General features: G+C 38.4%; 1 protein-coding gene across 1 annotated transcript in view; it reads left to right on the top strand.

The window, feature by feature from the left end:
* The window catches only part of Adgrg4 (adhesion G protein-coupled receptor G4), a 102377-nt gene that overhangs the window by 18686 nt on the left and 61145 nt on the right, over nt 1-22546 (top strand). The window contains exons 3-5 of the mRNA XM_013018051.1: nt 12019-17904; nt 19540-19634; nt 21820-21884. Of these exons, the coding sequence (XP_012873505.1) occupies nt 12019-17904; nt 19540-19634; nt 21820-21884 (6046 nt within the window). The remainder of the gene's footprint in view (nt 1-12018; nt 17905-19539; nt 19635-21819; nt 21885-22546) is intronic.

The raw sequence follows: 22546 nt of genomic DNA, 5'->3' as shown, positions 1-22546 counted from the left end.
AGTGGTAGAGCACTAGCCTTGAGCTGAAGAGCTGAGGGACAGTGCCCAGGACCAGAGTTGAGGCCCCATGACCGGATCCCCCCCCCCAAAAAAAGAAAATTTGTTGCCTTCTGAAAAATACTCATTTTGTGTTTTGTACCTCACAGGCACATCTGATTGTGGCAGTTTCTGGTCACTATTAACTCTCACAAATCTAATCAACACATTGAATTCTATTTACAGAGATCATGATTGAAAGAAAGAGTAGACGTAATATGTGAACTAGAACAACACACAGATTTAATATGAGTTGATATATCCAAATCACAACCAGAATTTGGTACCTTAGCAAATGTTCTACTTAATATTCTCTTGGCAGGTACATCTGCCACGAAGTTTCTCATAAATATTCAGTTACTCTGTACCCCTATTCTCCAGCTCCCAGTGATTACAGTCATACAAGTTTTATCTAGAGTGAAAGAGCAAATGGCAATTAAGTATACAGGACCCTGTGAATTAGTATGCATTAATATGCAGAGAACACGGGATTCGTGGGAAGAAATTGTGGAAGTGATCTTGTATTCATAAACAGGAAGAAAATGAGAGAGTGTAGCAAAACATGGAAGCCAGATCCTGTAGCTTCTGTGGTCCCTCCAGTACAAATTGGTATTTGCCTACTCTTCCATACCTGGACAATATGGGAATTTTATTTAGCAGAAAGTTTTATAGCATTTCACACATGCTTTTGGAGATTTTCCTGCACACTTTGCATTTCTCTCCAAGGTAGTTGACAGTAGTACAACCTACCAACCCATCAAACTTTTTTAGTTGTATTTGTACTTAAGTTACTGTATATGTATTAGGTTTTGTACTGTTTTATCACCTATGTATATTCATGCATCCACCACTAGAACGAAGATGCCAAGATGTTCTTATACCACAAATATCCCTCATGCTGCTTCTTTATAACCAACCCCTCCTTCCCATCCTTTGCTTCCACTCCACTTCATTCCCTGAATCCGTTACCATAGACAACCACTAAACTCTCCTCCATTTCTAAAATTCTATTACTTAAAAAAATTGCAGAGTACTCTTCCATGATATTGACGCACCTAGATTTTTCTAAAAAGAAAATAAGGTCATTCACTGGTTGAAAGCATTTGGGTTGATTGCACTTTTTAGCTATTACAAAAATGTCATAAACTTTTGTGGATATGTTTTTTTTGTGGATAGGTTTTTGTGTGAACAAAATCTTTTTAAAAATTCTGCTGGGATAAATGTTTATAGTGCAGTTTGGGGGCTACATCGTAGTTGCAAGTTCAGTTTTGTAAATAGCTGCTGGATTATTTCCCAAGGAATGTTACCATTTGGCATTCCTACCAGTAATGTGGGGGAGGGGAAATCTGATTCCTCACATCCTTACATTTTGTGTTCTCTAGATTTTATTTTAACCTTTCTCATAAATTTGTAATCTTTTGTCCTTGTATTTTTTATTTTAATTTTTCTAATGCCCAGTAATGTTGAACATTTTTCTTTGCTTACTCGTCTTCATTGGTTAAATGTCTGTTTCAGTTTTTTGTTTATAAATAATTAGGGTACTTGCTTGTTTTACTGTTTTTTGGGGAGTTCTATACCTATTCTAGTCCCATTTTGAATATGTACTTTACAGAAATTTTCTCTTACTCCACAGAATTTTTAAAAACCTTTGTCACATGAATTTTCACAGAATATTTTTTTATTTTGAAAAAATCTAATGGACTAGTATATTTTTAAATGGATCATGATTGTGGTATGTAAGAACTCTTTGCTTCACCCTAGTTCCTAATGCCTTTTTTCTTGTCTTACTGGAGTTCCTCTAGCTTCCAGTATTAAAGCAAGTATATTGCAAATGAGTATCATTGCTTTGTTCAATGTTAGTGGGTAAGCACTCAGTCTTTCACCATTAGAGTTGTTCTAAATTTCTTGATGGTCCACCTTATCAAGGTGCTGTAAATCTTTTCATTCTTAACTTATTGAGAAATTTTGTTGTGAATAAATGTGGGACTTTGTCAAATGCTTTTTCTTTGTATCAATTGATAAAAGCATATTTTTAAATTTAAGCTTGATATAGTAAATGATGCTGATTGATGTGTGTGTGTGTGTGTGTGTGTGTGTGTGATGGTAACAAGATTTAAACACAGGGTTTAAGTTCTTGTTCAGCTTGCTTGCTCATGGCTGGATTTCTACCACTGAGCCATGCCTCCAGCATAGATTTTTGCTGGTTAATTGGAGATGGAGTCTTGTGTACTCTTATTCCCAGGCTGGCTTCAAACCACAATCTTACACATCTTATTCTCCTAAGTAGCTAGGATTACAGTGTGAACCACCAATGCCTTGTGGCTTTGTTTCTTTTAATATGTTTCCAAACTCATTGTCTTTTTCTTCCCCTTTTCAGACTTCAATGATATGAGTATTGTATATTTTATTATTGTCTCAGAGATCCTTGAGAATCTGTTCTTTTTTCAGTTTATTTTCTCTCTGTTATTTCAGTTGAATGAATCCTATTTTCAGTTTAATGATTCTATTGTAATCTTCACTCTAGTATTGAATCCACCCACCAGTTTTTTAAAGATACTGGTTATTATAGTTTTGGTTCTATTATTTCCACTTGTTCATTTTAATAACTTACATTTATTTTCTGAGATTTCCTTTTCTTTTACTTGAAGAGAATTTGTATTTGCTTGTACAATAACTTTTATAATGGCTGTTTGAAAATCCTCATCAGAAATGATGTGTCTCAAGGTCTTAGAAAAACAAGAATAAGCCAAGCCCAAACCCAGTTTAAGGAAACAAATAATAAAGGTTGGAGCTGAAATTAATGGCCAGTGCAAAGGATCAATGAAACAAAGAATTAGCTCTCTGAAAACACAAACAAAATTGACAGACTCTTATTCAAGCTAAACAAGACAAGTTCCAACTTAATGAAATTAGATGTGAAAAAGAAGATAATACTAGTTACCATGGAAATCCAGAGAACAACTAGGGATTACTTTGAAAATTTATATCCAACTGGAAAATCTAGGCAAAATGAACACATTTCTCATACATATGACCTATCAAATTTAAGCCAAGGGAATACAAAAATAATCTAAATATGCCAATAGCATGTAACTGAAACCCCTCTGTACAACACCTTGACAATAAAAAAAGATTTAAAACATTAAAAAACTGAAGCAGTGATAAAGTGTCCCATCAAAGAAAATCTCTGGACCAAATAGTTTCATTGTTTAATTTTATAAGCCTTTTAAAGAAGCAATACTAATGCTCCTCATACTTTCCATGAAAGTAAAAAGTGAAGAAATAGTTCCAAACTTACTCTCTGATTACATTATTACTCTAATTCTAAAACTGGATAAAGGCACAACAAAACATCATAGACCAACATCCATGATACATATCAATAAAAATATCCTCAATAAAATACTTGCAAAGGAAAGTCAATAATATTAAAAAGATCATACACTTATCAAAGTGGTTTCATTTCAAGGAATTTAAGGATAGTTCAACATATGCAAATCAATTATCAGTACATCACATAAATAGAATCAAGGATAAAAGTCCCATGATTATCTCAATAGATTCAGGAACAAAATGGCAGAATTCAACACATCTGTATAATAAAAGCTCTGAAGAAACTAGATATGTCTCAATGTAACTAAGTCTATATGTGACAAAAGTATTGCAAGCATTATGGTGAATGGAGAAAAAAACTGAAAGAATTTCCTCTAAAATCAGTTGTGAGAAAAGGAGTCCACACCTCTCAACCTTAATACAGTTATAGAATTCTTAAGCCAGAGCAGTAAGGCAATAGACAGAAAAGGGATACAAAGAGGAGAGGAAGGAGTAAAATTACCTCCATTTAAAGATGATATGTATCTTATAAAGACCACCCAAAACACTTAGATCTGATAAACATTTTTGGCAGAAAAAGAAAACAGAAAAAGAATCTCATTCATAATAACCTATAAAAAATCTAGAGGATGAAAGAACTCTTAAAGGAAAACCAAGCCATAATAGAAATGAAGAAATAAATTGAAAAATGATTCTGGAAGAAGCTAGACATCAGAGGCTCATGTTTATAATCCTAGCTAGTCTGTTGGTGGGAATGTAAACTGGTGCTGTCTCTATGGAAATCAGTATGGATATTCCTCAAAACTCTAAAAAGAGAACTATGATTTTATCTATTTGCTCCTGGGTGTCTACCATAAAGAATTAAAGTCAATGACAATAGAGTTTCCTGAACATTCATGTTTACAACAACACTTTCACAATAGCTAAGATATGGACTCAGCCTAGGTGCCCATCAACATACAAATGTATGAATAAAATGTGGCATACAGACACAATGGGATAATTTCAGTGAATTATTTACTAAAATAGCCAAGTAAAATAAAAGCACTTTTAAAAATTAAGAAAGCTAGGCTTTTGTAGCTCATACCTGTAATCCTAGCTACTCAGGAGGCTGAGATTTGAGAATGGTGGTTTGAAGCCAGCCTGGGCAGGAAAGGCCAAAAGACTCTGACCTCAAATAAATTACTGGAAAAAGCCAGAAGTGGCAATGTGCTCAAGTGGTAGAGCACTAGCCTTTACCACAAAGAGACTCAGGAACAGAGCCCAGACCCTGATTTCAAGCCCCAGAACAAGCAAAAATAAATGTCTTAAATTTTCTCTTTATTTTAATGTTAAGAATTCACCAAATCTTTCCTTTTCTGAAGGTAAAATTCTTAATGATAGTGAAAAAATAACTGAAATCATGTTTTATGGAAGTAGAAATCATTATGTTAGGTAAGACAAGCAAGATCCTGAAAGATTAAGTAGAGCAGGTTTAGTCTACTTTGTGTAATCTAGAAAAATAAAGGATATGAAAATAGAAGAAAGACTAATTATCAAGGAAGTGGAAAGAGATCATGGAAATGAGAGGGGATAAGAGAAAGTATCAGAATGATATAATGGAAGTATGTTATATGTGTACATGAAAATGCTACAATGAGCCAGATAGAATCCACGCCCTATTTCATGATTATTAAAAGGCTGGAATGTAAGGTCTTCTGGATTGTGAGCAGACTCCACCCTCCTCGCAGTAAAGTCTCCACCCAGTACCTGTGTTACCTAGGCAACTGGCACATCTGGAAGAGGTCACATCTGCATCCGCTGAGGTCACATCTGAATTTGATGTGGCCACACCTTTCTCTGTCCATACCTTAGATAAGGCCTACCCAGGCCCAGACGCCCTCTTTCCCAGCTCTTTCCTTCTCAGCTCTTTCCCAGCTCTCTTAGCTCTTTTTCCCAGCCCTTTCCCAGGCCTTTCCCCACCAAGTGGAGGGCCAACATGGCCTGGTGCCAGCCAGAACGATGAATAAACCTACCCCTTACCTGAACAAAAAAATGCTACAATGGGATCCATCAGTTTGTACAATTAATATCTGCTAATAAAATGCAATAAAAATTCATTCTAGATATTTCCAATATCTAGTTCATCTTGGTGATGAGTAGATTGTCATTTCTCATTGAAATTGTGATTATTTGGTTTTGGGTAGGTTTAGGTAAGGTTTTTGTTGTTGTTTTTTTTTCCCAGTCTTGGGTCTTGAACTCTGGGCCTGGGCTCTGTCCCTCAGCTCTTCAGCTCAAGGCTAGCGCTCTATCACTTGAGCCACAACACCACTTACAGCTTTTTTCTGCTTATGTGGTGTTGAGGAATTGAACCCAGGGCCTCATGCACGTGAGGCAAGCACTCTACCACTGAGCCACCTTCCCAGCCCACGAGTTAGGTAAGTTTTAAAATAGTATTCTGAATATTTTGTCAATTATGTTAGAAATCTGGCTGTGGTTAAACTGCTTACCTTTCTCACACAGGCATTTTCCCACCCTTGTGAACTGTGCTTCCAAACACACATCAATTTTCATAGTCCTTGTGGTGGTATGTTGTCTTCATCACTTTTACTTACTTATCTTTCACCATTCCTGAGGGTTAAACTCAGGACCCGAGCGCTGTCCTAAAGCTTCTTTGCTCAAAGATTCCACTCTAACACTTGAGCCACGGTTCCATTTCCAGCTTTTTTGTAGTTTATTGGAGATAAGAGTCTCATAGACTTTCCTGCCTGGGCTGGCTTTGAACTGCAATCTTTAGATCTCACTCTCTTGACTGGGTAGAATTACAGATAGGAGCAACTGGTGCCTGCCTGTCTTGCTTACTTTATTTGGTACCTTTGGAGCTCCCACTAGACCCTTTCTGGGATTGCTGGGTAGGAAACATCAGTTGTCCCCAGACCAGGTCTACTTGTGTCTCTCAGTTGGGGAAGAGTGTGGAAGGATTGTCTTACTAGTGTCTCTTGGGGCAAGCTTCCTAACTAGGTCACCCATTGCTAATGGGCCTCTTTTTCTTGTACTGCTGCCTGCTTGAGGGTCTCTGGATGAGGAAGAACAGGACATTTTGTGTTACTTCCTTATTTGTCTTATGCCTGCCTGCCTGCCTTGGTGGTTCTGAGTGGGTGAAGAGACTTTGAGATGATGTGAATCAAGAGTCTTGCCAAGCCCAGCACCGTGGCTCAAGTCTTTAATCCTAGCTACTCAGGAGGCCAAGATCTGAGGATCATGGTTCCAAACCAGCCTGCGCAGTGTTAGGTTTTTAAATAAGAAGGTGCCGAGTAAGAACAGCACCACACACGTGGTATTCAGGTAAGGGGTAGGTTTAGTTATCATTGGTACCAGGCCACGTTGGCACTCCACACGACTGGGAAAAGGCCTGGGAAAGAGGGCGTCTGGCCCTAGACTAGGCCTTATCTAGGGTAGGGGCGGGGAAAGGTGTGGCCTCATCGAATTCAGATGTGATCTCAGCGGATGCAGATGTGACCTCTTCCAGGTGTGCCAGTTGCCTAGTTAAATGCAGGTACTGGGCGGAAACTTTGCTGTGAGGAGGATGGAGTCTACTGACCATCCAGGAGCGGACCTTACAAGCAGGAAAGTCCATGAGACTCTTATCTCCAATAAGACACAACAAAACCGGAAGTGGTGCTGTGGCTCAAGTGGTAGAGCGCTAGCCTTTAGCTTAAGAGCTGAGGGACAGCGCCCAGGTCCAGAGTTCAAGTCCCACGACCTGTAAAAGAAAAAAAGAGTCTTGCCAGTGTATTTTGGTGGGGAAAGGAGGATTAAGTTTATATGATTAGTGTTAGCCAGGCTCCTATAAGGTGGTTGAGAATCTCTCATCTGGTTCCCGAATTGGCCTACTAGGACTATCTTGTGTTGTGTTGTGAGATTGGGGATTAGAGGCATGAGCTGCATTTTGTGTTAGGCTTGGAGAGAGAGAGAGATATGCCTTTCATTGTTTCATTTCTTTACTCCTGGGCTGATAAATCAGTTTACTTTCTTCTTTTGTTACCATAGACCATTTCCAGAACTAATAGTAGTACTTAGTTGGGGACAAGTAGGAGAAAGTAGATCCATGTCATCTCATTCAGTTGAAGAGTCTGCATTTCCATTTTGCCTTTAATTCTTGAGCACTAGAAACGTGTGTGTGTGTGTGTGTGTATAAACAAATAGGTGTGGCAAAATGATCGAGATGATATGGCTATCTTTGCAGCTACCTGAATTACTATATTTTCTTTTCTGAACATGATAGTCATTATATTCAGTGGAGATAAGTATAGCATTTAGAGACTATAAGAAAAACATCTTTCCCACATGTGGAGAAAAGCGAAGGAACGATGGGACAGAATTGCAGTGAACTTAAATCACTAGAAATAATTGGTGTGCACAAAATCTGAATGATTTGATTTAAGAACACGTGAACTAAGACAAAAAGGCATCAATAAATAATTAAAAGAAGTTCCTATTCCTTATTTACTCTCACTAATTCCTAATGATATTCAGCATGTTTGCTAATCCATGAACCTGTCTTTACTTCCTTTGGGTTCTGTCTCTTTTTTAAAACAAAAACAAAACTACTGATAACTTGATTGCAACATTTCAATCTAGGATAGAAGCGATTCTGGGAGATGTTGTTCCTTAAATGGACATAATTTGAAATCCCCGTTGGGTTTCAATTCCTAGGCTAATGAGTTTGCTCCTCTGTTTTAGTTTAGCAGTACGATGACCTCCTCTGAAGTATGTATCTTGCAATCCATTTTTGGATGATTGCAGTTTCTGCAGAACTTGGTCTTTAATAACCAAGTTTATTTCTCCTTAGTTGTTTTGAGTAATCATTTCACTTCTTTTTCCTGGGTCTGCAGAGGTTCAATGTAAATTGAGACTATGCATTTATGAGTGATCAGTCACTGAGCTATTGCCACACACGGTCTTATGTCTTCTGTAAATGTTTCATCTGTGAAAATCTCATCTTCTCAGCACTATGCCTCCCTGGGCTTCATCTTTAAAAAAAAAAGAATTGAAAACAGTTTGGTTTAAGAATCCTGTCATTTTTAATGAATAAAGATTTGAATATTTGTTATTAATCACTTCAGAGAGAAAAATGTGATACAGAGGTCCCTCTGAGACGAAACTTTACATCTGAATGTTTCAGTGGGAGTTGAGTGGTTTATAAATATACAAGCTCAGGCTTACAGTTAAAATGGAGCAATGTAGGTGCGTTATTTCCTAAGGGATCTCTGGTACTTAAAATGCCACCTGCTAGGCAATTTTGCTCATTTCACTTGTATTTATTTTTCTAAGTCCATGTTCCTCTTTGAGATATTCCCTAGAAATGAAATGTTAACAATCTTATATCTCTTCTCTTCTCTCCTCTCCTCTTCTTTCCTCCCTTCTTTCTCCTCTCCTTCCTGTCCTTTCCCTCCTCCTCTTTTTCCTCCATCTCCTTAATCTATCCCTTCTTTCCCTCATCTCCCTCCTCTTCTCCGTTTTTCTTACTAGTATCAGTAGTGTGTGTGTGTGTGTGTGTGTGTGTGTGTGTGTGTGTGTGTGATTGTAAAACTCTTCAAGTTTTGATTTTGGTTGGTCCTGGGGCCTGAACTCTGGGCCTGGGCGTTGTCCCTCAGCTCTTCAGCCCAAGGCTAGTGCTTTACCACTTGAGCTACAGTGCAATTTCCAGTTTTCTGGTGGTTTTTTAGAGATAAAGTTCTCACGGACTTTCTTGCCCAGGCTGGCTTTGAATCCTGATCCTCAGATCTCAGCCTCCTGAGTAGCTAGGATTACAGACTTGAGCCACCTATGCCAAGCTAGTTTTTTTTTAAGTAGATCATGTTACCACATTGTTACAGTTCTTCTTTTGTATATACTCCCCATTCAAAAACCCAATCTTCCCCCATACAGGGATGCATAGAACACATCAGATATACCATGAACACCACATAAAAGTTCCTATAAGGATGAACTTGCCAGAAACATCTCTGTTTTTATCACTGTCTACTTAATTTTTTTAATTAAGAAATTTTAATTGTTATTATAAGGTTGATGCACAGAAGAGTTACAGTTATATAAATCCGGTAATGAATACATTTCTTTTCGGACAATGTCACCCTTCTTTGGCTCTCTCATTCCCACTCACAAATTGTATAGTTCATTTTCAACTTAATTTCTACACTATCAATGTTGAACTCAACACTTTATACTCATTTGGCTTGATTGCAGGATTAGCCTCTGACACTTGAGCAATACTTCTAGCCTAGCTTTCTGGTAGTTATTTTGGAGTATCATCAACATTTTTTCTCAAGCTGACTTTGAATTGCCATTCTCTGGCTCTTCATCTCCTGAGCAGTTAGAATTACAGGCTTGAGCCACTAGCACCTGCCTATCCTCTGTTTTCTCAAAGTTTTCCATTATTTGTTATGAATAATAATACTTTTTGAATGCTCCATAATTTGTAAATTAAGTGGGAATTGTGGAATCTTCTATCAATGATTAATTTATCAACAGAGAAGGTTGTGAGTTTTTGGGATGCCACATTCCTCTTACATGCTAGGAATGAAAGTTTGACAAGCCAGTTGGCTTGGATAAAACCAGGTGCAAAAAATAGACACCAGGATGCTGCGAATCTTCCTTTAACTTGTAGTTATGGGAAAATTTAAAAGCAGAGAGATTGAAATAATATTGTGTTACTGAAATATATTGTTTCTTGATGAGGCATAATATAAAACTGAAAACTAAACAATGTTGGAAGATTTAAATGCTTCTTACGTAACTTTGATGCACTTTCATCAGCTTATCTATACAATCAAATGTAGGCTTCTGATTGTCAATTATTTTATTTGCTACAAGTCCCAAAGAACATTGTACACACGATCACAATTTATTTAAAAAGTAATCTGAATGTTCAAGACAACGAAATAAGCTAATAGAATGCCCACCACCACAATTATTCAATCTACATCATAGGTGATTTGCTTCTCAGATGGATAAACTCAAAATACTGGTTTCCCTAGATAAATACACATGATTGCATGATTTCATTGGGGAAATTGAATAGGAAAAAGATTATGACTCAGTCTTGAATTGTGCTATGCACAATTTTCACTTGGATGCTCCATCATCACATCAAATTCCACTTATCCAATCTGAACTTGGTATTTGTCTTCAGAATGGGGCTTTATTCCCAATTTTCCCATTTCTACAAATATTACAACTACTCTATGTGTTTCCCAAAGGCCTAATTTGAGTTCTCTGCCTTTTTTTATTTCTTTAACTTCTTTGTTATGATACCTTGACAAGTCTTCCCTTCCATAGCTATAGGGTTAGTTTTCTTCACACTGTGATCAACTCATTTTGGTGTGTTTATCTTTTCCATTTACTCAATATGCCTAAATATATGCCCTGAATATCTACTATGTGTGAGGCACTACACTAGGGCCTGAAGGTAGATACAGTAAGTGAGCAATGAAAGAAGAGGTCCTTGCCCACACCATTTAGTGAGGAAGACAGACATTAATAAGTATATAAAAAGACAAGGAAAATTGCAGCTGTGACAAGAACTATAATGAAGGGGAACATGGTGACATAATAGTCTTGAATATATTAGTTTGTTCCTGTCAATGAGGTCAGGGAAGGAGCTGAGATCAGAAGGATGAATAGAAGTCAATCAAATGAAGAAAGACTGGGAAAGTGTTCTAAATAGTGGCAACAGCACATGCAATGTTCTTGTGGTAGACAATATTCTACTATGTGAGGAAATTATTAAAACTTCTATTTGTATTTCTAATGTGATGTCCTTTTGAAATTTTTATTTCTATATGGTGATGTTCAAGATATTTTAGTCCTAAGGTTCTAGATAAAATCATTTTCAATCTATAGTATTTAAACGAATAATAGAAAAATGATCATGTCCTCCAGGTATAGTGATATGGTAGGCTAAGGCAAGAGGACTGCACATTTGAGGCCAGTTTGGACTATGAAAGAGAGGAGATATTCCTAAGGAAAGGAAGGAGGGAAGAAGATGATGATACCAAAGTCAAGTTGATTTTTTGTACACTTATTGAGTTCTAGAGTCTAATAGTAGTGTTTGATACTCATTAACTATGAGGTATGTGTTATTATAATTCTTACATTACAGAGGAGTATATTGAAGCACAGAGAAACTAAGTAACTAGTCCGCAGATATAAAACAAGTGATGAAGCCAGGAGTTAAAACTGCATGTATTTTTTGGTCAGTCATGGGGCTTGAACTCAGGGTCTAGGCACTGTCCCTGAGCTCTTTTGGTTACTGCTCTATCATTTTGAGCCACAGCACCTCTTCTGGTTTTCTGGAAGTACTTGGATCCTTGCCCAAAGCAAATCATCTTCATCAGTGTACCACTGTAGCTTGTGTCCCTTTTCTAGGAGTACCTATATTTCTCATGGAGAGATTATGCAATGGATGTCCTCATACTAATTAGTTAACCAGGGCTAGGGTTTTATAAGGAATACATAGCTTTTTTTATAAAGTAGAAAATCATCCTATGACAAACAGGAATCAAGTTGGCTTGATTATAGTTGTGATAATAAAGCTCATCTTTAAAGAATTGTCTTTGATTTCTAAGATTGATCCCACATTAACATATGCTTTCTCATTTTTTTCAGTTGTTTCTGAAAATATGACAGTTCAAGAAACAAGTACAACTCTTTCACAGCAAATACATTTGACAACTCCTTCCCAAATTACTGCACTAAGCCCACAAAAGACTATATATTCCTCTACAATAATGTCTAAAAGCATGCCTATATTTATAACTAATCATACAAATATATCACATTCCAATACAACATCTCCACCTCTGGTCACAATGACTCTATCAAAAAGTTTGAAGACATCTATAGCTGACACAGCTACATTTACAAATGTTTTATCTAATTCCACAATGATCACTCTGCCTTCTCAGAGTACACTCAACTGTACTACCACTGATTCCATGAAAATAACAGAACACTCATCTTCAGAAAGCACAAGGACAACAAAGATGGTAGAAGCCGTGGCTCCTGAGACATTTCAACCAACTAGAGCTACACATCTCTTTTCTATACCAGGAGTTACCATTAATCCATTTTTATCTAAAACTTCAACTGACTCTCAGACAACCTCTATGAACACATTATTTACAACTATCAAGTCAACATTCATGTCTGCAACATCCTGGCCTGTACACAAATCCACAGATACTTCAGCACTCCCTATTGCCACACCTACACAAGAATTTCTTGTATCTACAGCTGCCAAAACTTCAGCTGTAACTACTGGGATTGGGACTTCATTGGCCTCCCCAACTGATCTAATCACCTCTACAGATGCTCCAGTGGATTCTGTATTTCCTACAACTCAAGTGCCACCAACATTGGCAACAACTGAAATGGAAATAACATTTACAGTTAATTTAGGAATGTCTACTGAGACCACATCTGGCTCAAGACCAGTGGAAATAGAATGGACGCCTTCACATGTCCACGATGCCTCTTTGTCTAGCAGGGAGGATGCCATATCTACCTTCATGCCCAGACGCACCTCTTCCATGACCCTTTCTTCCATGATGGCTCCACCAATCACTGGAACTCAGAGTACACAGACAGTTACTGATAATGAGGGCTCCTATACAAGCTTTACTCCTAGAATCACACTTTCACCTACATTGGTTGAAACTACGCCTTCCCTGACCATTGCAGGGTCTGAATCCACCCAAAATACATCCAAAGCTGGGGAACACATGCTTACTTTGATTTCCACTCAGTCAATTTCCACATCCCAGGCATCTGAATCAGGTTCTACATCTGTTCCTGATGAAACGCCTCATCAGTTCTCAACCAATGCAATTACTTGGACTCCTAAGCCAAACCAGAATCCGTTGACATCTATAAATATGACCACCATACACACATTTGTACCTAATGAAAATTTCACATCAGCATTCCATGGCAATACTACTTATACAGACCATTCATCAACTAGTGATACTACCAGGCTTCCAGAAACATCGACAGAGAGTAAGGTTACCACTAGCACTGATGCTACCACAGTCAGATATACAACAGCTCAATTTAAACAAACAACTCCATGCTTTGCCAACTTGTCCATCACTTCCAGAGCCACATCTGTAACCAATCCGAGTGAATTTAAACTTACCACTTCATTATTGGGAACCATTTCTATGTCCACAGCAGATGCCAGTGAACTTCCTCTAATATCAAGGGAGACAGTAGGTCCACCAGTAGATAAATCTACTGACATGAAACTAAGTTTTCCTACTAGGGAGAGCACTTCTGAGGCCACAAAAACAGAAGCAAATGGAGTAAGCGTAATTGGGAACACAATAGACCTTATATCAAAGTTCCCAACAACCCAGCCATTCAATACCCCTGTGACAAAAAAAGAAACAACTTCTTACTACCTTAAGGGAACATCAACTCTACCAGCAGAAGCTGAAGTTTCTCCATTCTCAGTAATGCTGGAAACAACAGATGAATCAGCACAAATCATGACAGTTTCTGTCACTGCTTCCCCTTTCCCTGATAGGGAAAAATTGACTACCATATTGGATAATAAAACTGTAACACTTGATTTGGGAGGGAGTTGGCATTCAACAAAACTCATGGAAACCACGCCCAAGAGTTCATACAATGGAACTATGGAAATCTTTAATTCGACCCACACCTATACAACACGTTGGATGTCAGAGACAACTGAGAGGAATTCAGCCCCATTGCCCACTTCAGGCAGCACTCAGGCATTTTCCAAACCCTTTATTGCTACCACCACAAGGAAATCAGAAACGAGTTTCACCACTTTCCCTACAGACAGGACAGCTAGATACTTGTCTGCTGGTATCTTTTCTCCACTCAGTGTAGCTACTCATTTCTCCACAACCCCAACACTTATAACCCACATGGGCTCACCACCAATTAATGTCTCTGCTGTAACTTCTAGGGTGGTGTCTGAAGAGACCAAGGTGACCCTACGGGGGCCTCCAACCAGGGATTCTTCCCCATCTACGCTCTCTGACCTTTCCCCTTTGTCATCAGCTACAATAACCACATCATTAGTGCCACCACTGAGTCAAACAGCTTCCATAATCAGCAAAACTATGTCTATCCACAGAGATTCAACCCACACCACTGTAGAGCCCACAGTGACTTCTACCATGATGGCACTCACAGAAGTTCCCTCTCTGACAAAAACTCATGTTCCTTCACAGAATCCCCTTACCCCTGAAACAACTAAGGCTAAGCCCACCCTTTTCCTTCCCTCCACTGACACAATAACTCCACCTGCTTGCACTCTTGGTTTCTCTAAACCTCTTTCTGATCACATTCCTTTTGTGTCTTCTCCTCTTGTGATCTCTACTACATCGCCACCAGTAGCAACTAGACCCATATCTCAAGGGAAGGAGACATCTACCCATGATCTTAGCTTTTTGCATACTTCTGGCGGTGGTGGTGATGTTGTTAGCTTGGCTACTATCACCACAGAGAACTTTGCTGGTGATGAGACCACGCCATTACACACCTCAGCCAACAAGCTTACTACTTCAGTGGACAATCAAATTTCTCAGTCTCCCACAGATCTAGTAAACACACAGGTCTCCACCCACTGGGTGACTGGTACATCTACTTTATTTTCTGACAAACAACAGATGACCATGTCTGTAGGAGAAACTCCTAGAACTATGGAGGTGACAGAAATTTCTTCAGCAAACAGTTCTTTTATTTTCTACTCCCAGAGTACTTCACCTTTGGAAATGACCACTGAAATTTCCAGCCAACAAACATATTTGTCTTCTGAGGTTCCACTTGGGACTCTACCTGATAAGAATTTAGATGTATCTCCCACTTCTGAGAGCCCACAGACAACTCATATCTTAACCTCAAGCAACTCAGTTGACATTGATATTTCAGAAATATATCTCCCTTCACAAGCTCTGACAACCAATTTTGTGTCTCCTGACAGAGAAAGTATAAGTGCCCTTGCTTTGAGCACTCCCAGGACTGCAGAGGTAATAGTAAGTTCCTCCTCTGTGACTCACCCACTTCCCTCTCGCCAGGATACTTCATTTGTAGATAATGCAACTTCCAGGACAACTACGAACACAACGCTTTCATACTTGCCTTCACTTAAGACTCAACCTAAAGTAACTTCAATTGCTTCTTCCATTTCTGAAAGCACACAGACTTACCCTAAGTCCTTGTCTTCTTTCACAACCAGACTACCCAGTGCCAATTTTACAATTATCTCTAATGATGGGACTACTGTAGCTCTTTCTGTTCCAAATGTACTTACAACAATTGGGGAAACTTCTATGGAAAAGTCAATTCCTATTTACCAGATGTCCTCATTGCCATTTAATGCTACTGCCTTCATCTCCAAAAACATTTCTGATACTCCCACAGTATCAGTGACTAGGTCTTCTAAAACCACACAATTGGGTTGTTTGAAAAGTCCCTCTCCAGATACCTCTGGGCTTACGTCTGAGATGTCCACAGTGCCAGTTAATGACCCTTCTTTCTCATCTACAGCTGTTCCTTCTGTCCCTGCTATAACAGGTCAACCTTTGTCAACACTTTTGTCTTCAGTTTCCCCTATGACTACTACAGCCATACAAACATCTACATTGGATGTCATACCTGTGACATATACTGAGCATACTTCAGAACATACCACCATGGCTTCTTCTACTTTCACTAATTCTGAAATGACACAGGTGTCCTCCAAGATCATGCCTACATCTGTTTCCTCTCCAACAAAGCCAAATTTTCCATCTACAAAAACAATTCCAACCACTATTGTGGATAGGACAGTGACTCCACTTATAGATACTATTACTTTCTCTCCACTTCATTCTAAGAACACTGAAGCTATTTCCTCCATTCCACACACCACATTTTCACCATTACTATCAACAACCCAGCAATCATCAGATGAAGCAACAACACTGAGCCTGTTACCTGGGATTACTTTCCGTTCCCAATCTACTGTGAGCAGTGGTAAAATGACAGTTTTTAAACATACTTATTCTGGAATTTCTGTCCCTGAAAATGTGTTTTCACCTACTCCTTCAAACGATCTCCATACTTCTTTAGATATTCAAGTTTCAAAACCATCTTTGACAAGTTTTAAGAGCACTCCTGGACCCACAGAAAATGCACAAACCATCACTACGTACCTTTCCTCGAATACTGGAAAGGTTACTTCCTCATCAAAAAGCACTTTCTTAACTACTGAGCTAACAACAAGTGCCCCATCTGTGAATACTTCTGTTTTATACCTTCCCTGGACCTCATCGAGTGCAAATCTGCCTTCCTCGACATCTCTTCTTTATGCACTTCGTAGTACTGTGACCATGTTGTCTACTTCGAAGACCTCTTTTCCACCTACAGCCCAAATGGTTGAATTTCCAGTTCTGGGAACACAAATCACATCTAGTGATACCCGGTCTCTGCTTACAACTTCTTGGAAGACACCCACAGCTAAAGATTCTCCATTTCCGATTTCCACCAAAACTCTGATGCCTACACCTAAGATAGAAACAGACACTCTACACTTTATTCCTGGGTCTTTGTCAACATTTGCATCCTCTCAGGCTGGTCTTGTCTCTAGTGATGCTATGACAACATTATCAATTCCTACATCAGAAATGCTTCCTACCTTTGGGTTTTCAGAGAACCATTCATTATCAGTATCTTCAAGAGCTCTCCCTACCACCTCATCTGACATCAAGCTTCCATTTGAGAAAACAACCACATCTATAACTTCTGGGACAACCCTCCCATCAAATCCTTCTGCAATTGCTAAGACTGCTACTTTACCCACCCTGACTTGGATCTCATCCAATCTTCCTTCAGGCATGTCCCTGGCAACTGGACCGAATGGTTTTCCTGTTCTAACTGCTCCTGCAGTAGAGGTATCAACACCCACACTTGTAACTCCTGATGTGACATCAGCATATCCATTCCCTAACTTCACACCACCACCCTTTGCTTCTGGAAGCACCATAATCACCAAAACCATGCATGCACCTACACTTGGCAATATTGCTACTGGCTCCCAAGCTTCTTTTTCTATGTCTCCAAAAGACACAGGTGGTGATATATACATTTCTGCATCCCCTGAAACTTCCTCCAGAACCACTGTGACTGACAACTCCAGGACTGGGTCTCAATCTCTATCTTTTAGTGGAGTGAATGTATCACCATCTACAGCTGAACACACTTGGTCTATTGGTTCCATGCTTCTCCCTACTTCCCCAAAAACATTGGCCTGGAACAGATTTCCAGACACATCACCATCATCTCCTTTAATTCTTCCTAAGTCAACATCAAAATCCCTTATTAGCACTAATATATCCACTACTACTAGAGCATTAATTCCACAGGTATCCGCTGGAGTGACACATCCTTCCTCTTTTGAGACAACCTGGCCAGACTCCACATCTACTTTTCTATCCACAGAAGCATTGACTTTATCAGCTGCCACTGCGTCCATAGGTAGTTTGTTCCTTTCTGTGCATCTTGCTAACAGAATGTATGAATTATAGACCATGTGTTCTCCAAGATAGTTTTCTGAAGGCAGAAATATAGGAAGAAGGGTATGAATTTTATATGTCCTTCAGACAGTGAGTAAAATAGCTGACATCCAAACAGAATTGTCTATCCACGTTTCTTGTCTTTATTGAAATATAAGGCAAATGCATCTTTTAATTCAGTGCAACATTTCAAAGCATCTTTTCTGCTTGCTTTGTTCTTATGTTAACACAGATTAGCAACCTTATACTTACCAAGAAAGAGGACTATATGGCCTTAGGGATGATCATATTAACCATATACCAGAAAATACCAGAAGATAGCCTATCTTTCCTTCTCATGTTGGTCATAGATTTATTTAATCCCAACTATCTAGGAAAATTTATCCATAACCAGGGTGTATGTGGTTTCCTTATATTTCAAATTTTAATCATTCCTGCAATTTTAACATTTCAAAACAGAAACATAGCAAGATACACAAGATCAAGAGGGGGATAAGGAGAAAAATCTCCAAAGCAAAAAGGAAGGCTTGAGAGGGGGAAATAGTTATTTCTTCAGGACAAATGATCTTCTGAGATAATGTTCAGGTTGAACATTGAATGGGCTAGGAATGTATTGGCTAATAAGGTATTTTTTGTTTTTGTTTTGTCAGTCGTGGGCCTGAACTCTGGGCCTGGGCACTGACCCTTAGCTCTTCAGCTCAAGGCTAGCGCTCTACCACTTGAGCCACAGTGCCACTTCCAGCATTTTCTGCTTATGTGGTGCTGAGGACTCGAACCCAGGGCCTCATGCATGCAAGGACAAGTACTCTACCACTGAGCCACCTTCCCAGCCCCTGTATTGGCTAATGAAAGTAGAGAATTTAAGGAGTCTGCAGTATGTCCATCAACTGTATAAAAACAAGAAAAAGCCCAAATGATCAAAGTAAAAACAAGATGGTAGTATCTTCTTTGTTTTGCTTTTGCATATGGTGTTATAAGTTCTGATGCTTGGAATTGGCAAAGTTTAGAAATGAGAAATCATTGTTTTGTTTTCTTTAAAATGGCAAATATAAGCCAGGCACTGGTGGCTCATGCTTGTAATCCTGGCCATTTCGGAGGCTAAGATCTGGTGATTAAAGTACACAGCTAAACTGGGCAGGAAAGTTCATGAGACAGTTATCTTCAATAAACTAACAAAAAATTCAGAAATGGAGCTGTGCCTCAAATGTTAGAGCATTTGCCTTGAGCCAAAAAATCTCTGGGATAGCGCCTGGGCATTGAGTTCAAGCCCCAGGACTGGATCAAAAAGTGAATAAATAATATGGCAGGCTGCGCATGTGGTAGAGTGCTTAGTGGTAGAGTGCTTGCCTATCATACATGATGCTGTGGGTTCGATTCCTAAGTACCACATAAACAGAAAAAGTCAAAAGTGGCTCTGTGGCTCAAGTGGTAGAGTGCCTTGAGCAAAAAAGAAGCCCAGGAACATGCCCAGGCTCTGAGTTCAAGCCCATAACTGGCAAAAAATAATAAATAAATGGCAAATACTTTTTATCAAATTTACAAAATTTGTATTTCTTCAAAAAATGAATAAAATTAATCACCTTATTTTTAATTACAGTTTCCTTCTATAATATCAAAATGAGCTTCTCTGTCTTTGATGAAGAGACAAGGATCCCTATCACCAGCGTTATACATGAATTTACAAAAGATTGGGTAAAATACTCTTTTGAATATTTATGATATATAAAATATATGTGACAAAGACTGATTAGATTAACACCAGACTTTGCTTTTTTCCTACTTATAATACATTTCACAGACAATTTTGAGGTTTTTCACTGCACATCTATTTACCCTGTAAGGAGCACTCTGAAGATCTATGCAATCTCTCTTTCATAGTACCAGTGCTAAAAGCATTATAGAATGTTATTATTTTCATTTCTCAGATGTGCACATTTCCTTCCACTGACACAAATTCTGAGTCATTGCCAAATTTTCTTATTTGAGGGAAAGAGGAGAGCAGTGATAACAAAGTTTATGCCATTGTATTTAAGTATCTGGTTTTTTTTGCATTTTTAACTTTTCTCTTTCTCCAGCATAATAAATGCTTTAGTTATTCTTATATTTTTATAGTGACAATAATATATAATCTCTGCAAAATAATTCCCCTATTGACATCTAAAACAGAAAATTCGTGTCCTCTACTGTTCTTGTTTGAATTAATACTCTTTGCTATTACTGGCGCTAAACTCAGGACCTTGACCTCTCATTAAACTTATTTGATGGTACTCTACCACTTGAGCCATACCTGCACTTTTGGCTTTTTACTGGTTAATTGGAGATAAGATTCTTATGGATTTGTCTGCTTAGGATGGCTTCAAATCTTGTCATATCTTAGCCTTCTGACCAGGTAGGATTATATGCGCGAGCCACTGCTGCCCAGCTTGCATTACCTACTTTTAATTAAGTAGGTAATTTTATTTAGGTATATTTAATTAGGTATATTCTTTTATATTTTATATACATATGTGTTGATACATATATATTTTCACAAAATAATTAGAATCATACTATTTATGATATTCTTCAAGTTGCTTTTCCACCCCTTACTTACCCATGTATCCTTTTCTTTACTTTTTTCATGTATGAGTTGTAGAGTGTAGAATCCAGGGATTTGCACACGGTCAACAAGCACTCTACATACATCTCTAGCCCTTAAATTTGCACCGTTGAGCATATTTTCTTCTACCTCATACACTTTAATATTTCATTATATTTCATAATATTTCATCATTTATTTGTAACATAACGTTTTGTTTTGCTCTTGAATCCAAACATGCATGGGGGGCATTTAGATTATTTCTGTTTTTAAACAATACTGAAAACAATGTTCTTGTGGCACGTTATTTTGGAAGACCCAAGTGTTTCTATAGTATTAATTCTTCAGATTATTGAACGAAAATTCACAAAGTTATATCGAGCTGGGTGCCAGTGGCTCATGTCTGTAATCTTAGCTACTCAGGAAGCTGAGATCTGGGGATTGCAGTTTGAATCCAGCCCAGGCAGAAAACTCCCCATGAGACTCTTATCTCCAATTAACCACTCAAAAGCCAGAAGTGGCTCTGTGGCTCAAGTGGTAGAGCACTAGCCTTGAGCACAAAGACTCTCAGGGATAGTACCCAGGCCTTGAGTTCAAGCCCCACAACTGACAAAAAATAGTTATATCTAAACAGTCTTCCAGATGCCAACTTGTACCTTCAATTCAACAATGAATAGATCATATTGATTTCTTTTCTCCCCACTGGCACTTATTTTAAAATGTATATGATATGACTGCAAGTGTCTAAACATGGGCGGCGGTATCATACCAGTTTGCTTAGGCTGCCATCCACAGATACACAAGACTGAGTGACTTGAAAAGAGAACAAAGCAGCAGACAGTTTCCAGAGTTCTGGGTGGAGGTATAAAACATCAAGATCAAGATACTGGCAATACTGGTTTCTGGTGGCATGTCTCTCCATAGAAGCTTTCAGATGGCTATCTTATTGTTGTGTCTTCAAATGCTCTGTTTGCATGAATCTCTTTTTTTTTCTATTACAAGAATATCAATTAGATTGGATCCAAGTTCTAATTTTAGTTAATTCACCTTAATTACTTCTAGAATGGCCTTATCTCCAAATACAAACAAATTGGGGGTTGGAGTTTCAACATTTGAATCAGAAAGAGCACAATTTAGTTCATAACAAGGTGCAAAATGTAAATTGACAGATTGAGTCAAGCAAATGGAAATGTTGATCTTGCTGAAATAATGAATGCTGTCACACCATTCCACATAGCTTTGCTGGGTTAAAGTAGAAGCAGGTATGTGAAAAGTAATTTTTTTTTACTTCTTTTACAGTTGAACTCGATATTTCAAGACAGTGAATTTTATCTTACTAATCTGGCTATTCAAATTAAAAGCAGGTATGTGAGTGATTTTTTTGGGGGGGGTGTTAAACGACAATTTGAGAACATCCTGGATCTGTTCGTACCCAAAAGGGGTTACTCATGTCTTTGCCTAGGATTTAGAGACTGCTACATTTAGAGTTTTATCTTCTCTTCTGAGAATACATTCTTTTTTAGAATGAGGATAACAGTAGTCTTACTGGAGAGAATAAAGCTACTGGAAGAACAAAACAGAAAAAAAGAAGGTGAAGTTGCAGTGAAATAGGACTCATTTTATACAAGCCACTCCTGTGGGTGACTTGTAATCCAGTCCCATGTGGTGAGAACTCACTCACATGAGCAAGTATCAATCCATTTATGAGACCACTGTTCTCATGGCCCAACCACTTGTCACTGAGATCCCACCTTCCAACACTCCCATATAGAAGACCATGCCTCAACATGAGACTGCCTAGCTTCTTATGCTAGGACATTGGTTTCTCTTACATGTTCAAATATAAATAGAATGAAGCAGATTTATATAAATTAATAGAAGTGAATCCATCATTGGTTATGGTCTGGGTGGCTTCCACCACAGAAATTTATTCCGCATTGTTCTGGAGGCTTGAAAGTCAGCATAGTCAAGTCCTTGTGAAAATTGCCTTGTTGTATCCACATGTGACAGAGAAGAGGGAGAGGAA

The sequence above is a fragment of the Dipodomys ordii genome, unplaced genomic scaffold, assembly GCF_000151885.1.
Source record: "Dipodomys ordii isolate 6190 unplaced genomic scaffold, Dord_2.0 Scaffold38, whole genome shotgun sequence".
Taxonomy (NCBI): domain Eukaryota; kingdom Metazoa; phylum Chordata; class Mammalia; order Rodentia; family Heteromyidae; genus Dipodomys; species Dipodomys ordii.
This window is presented reverse-complemented; position numbering and strand designations above follow the sequence as displayed.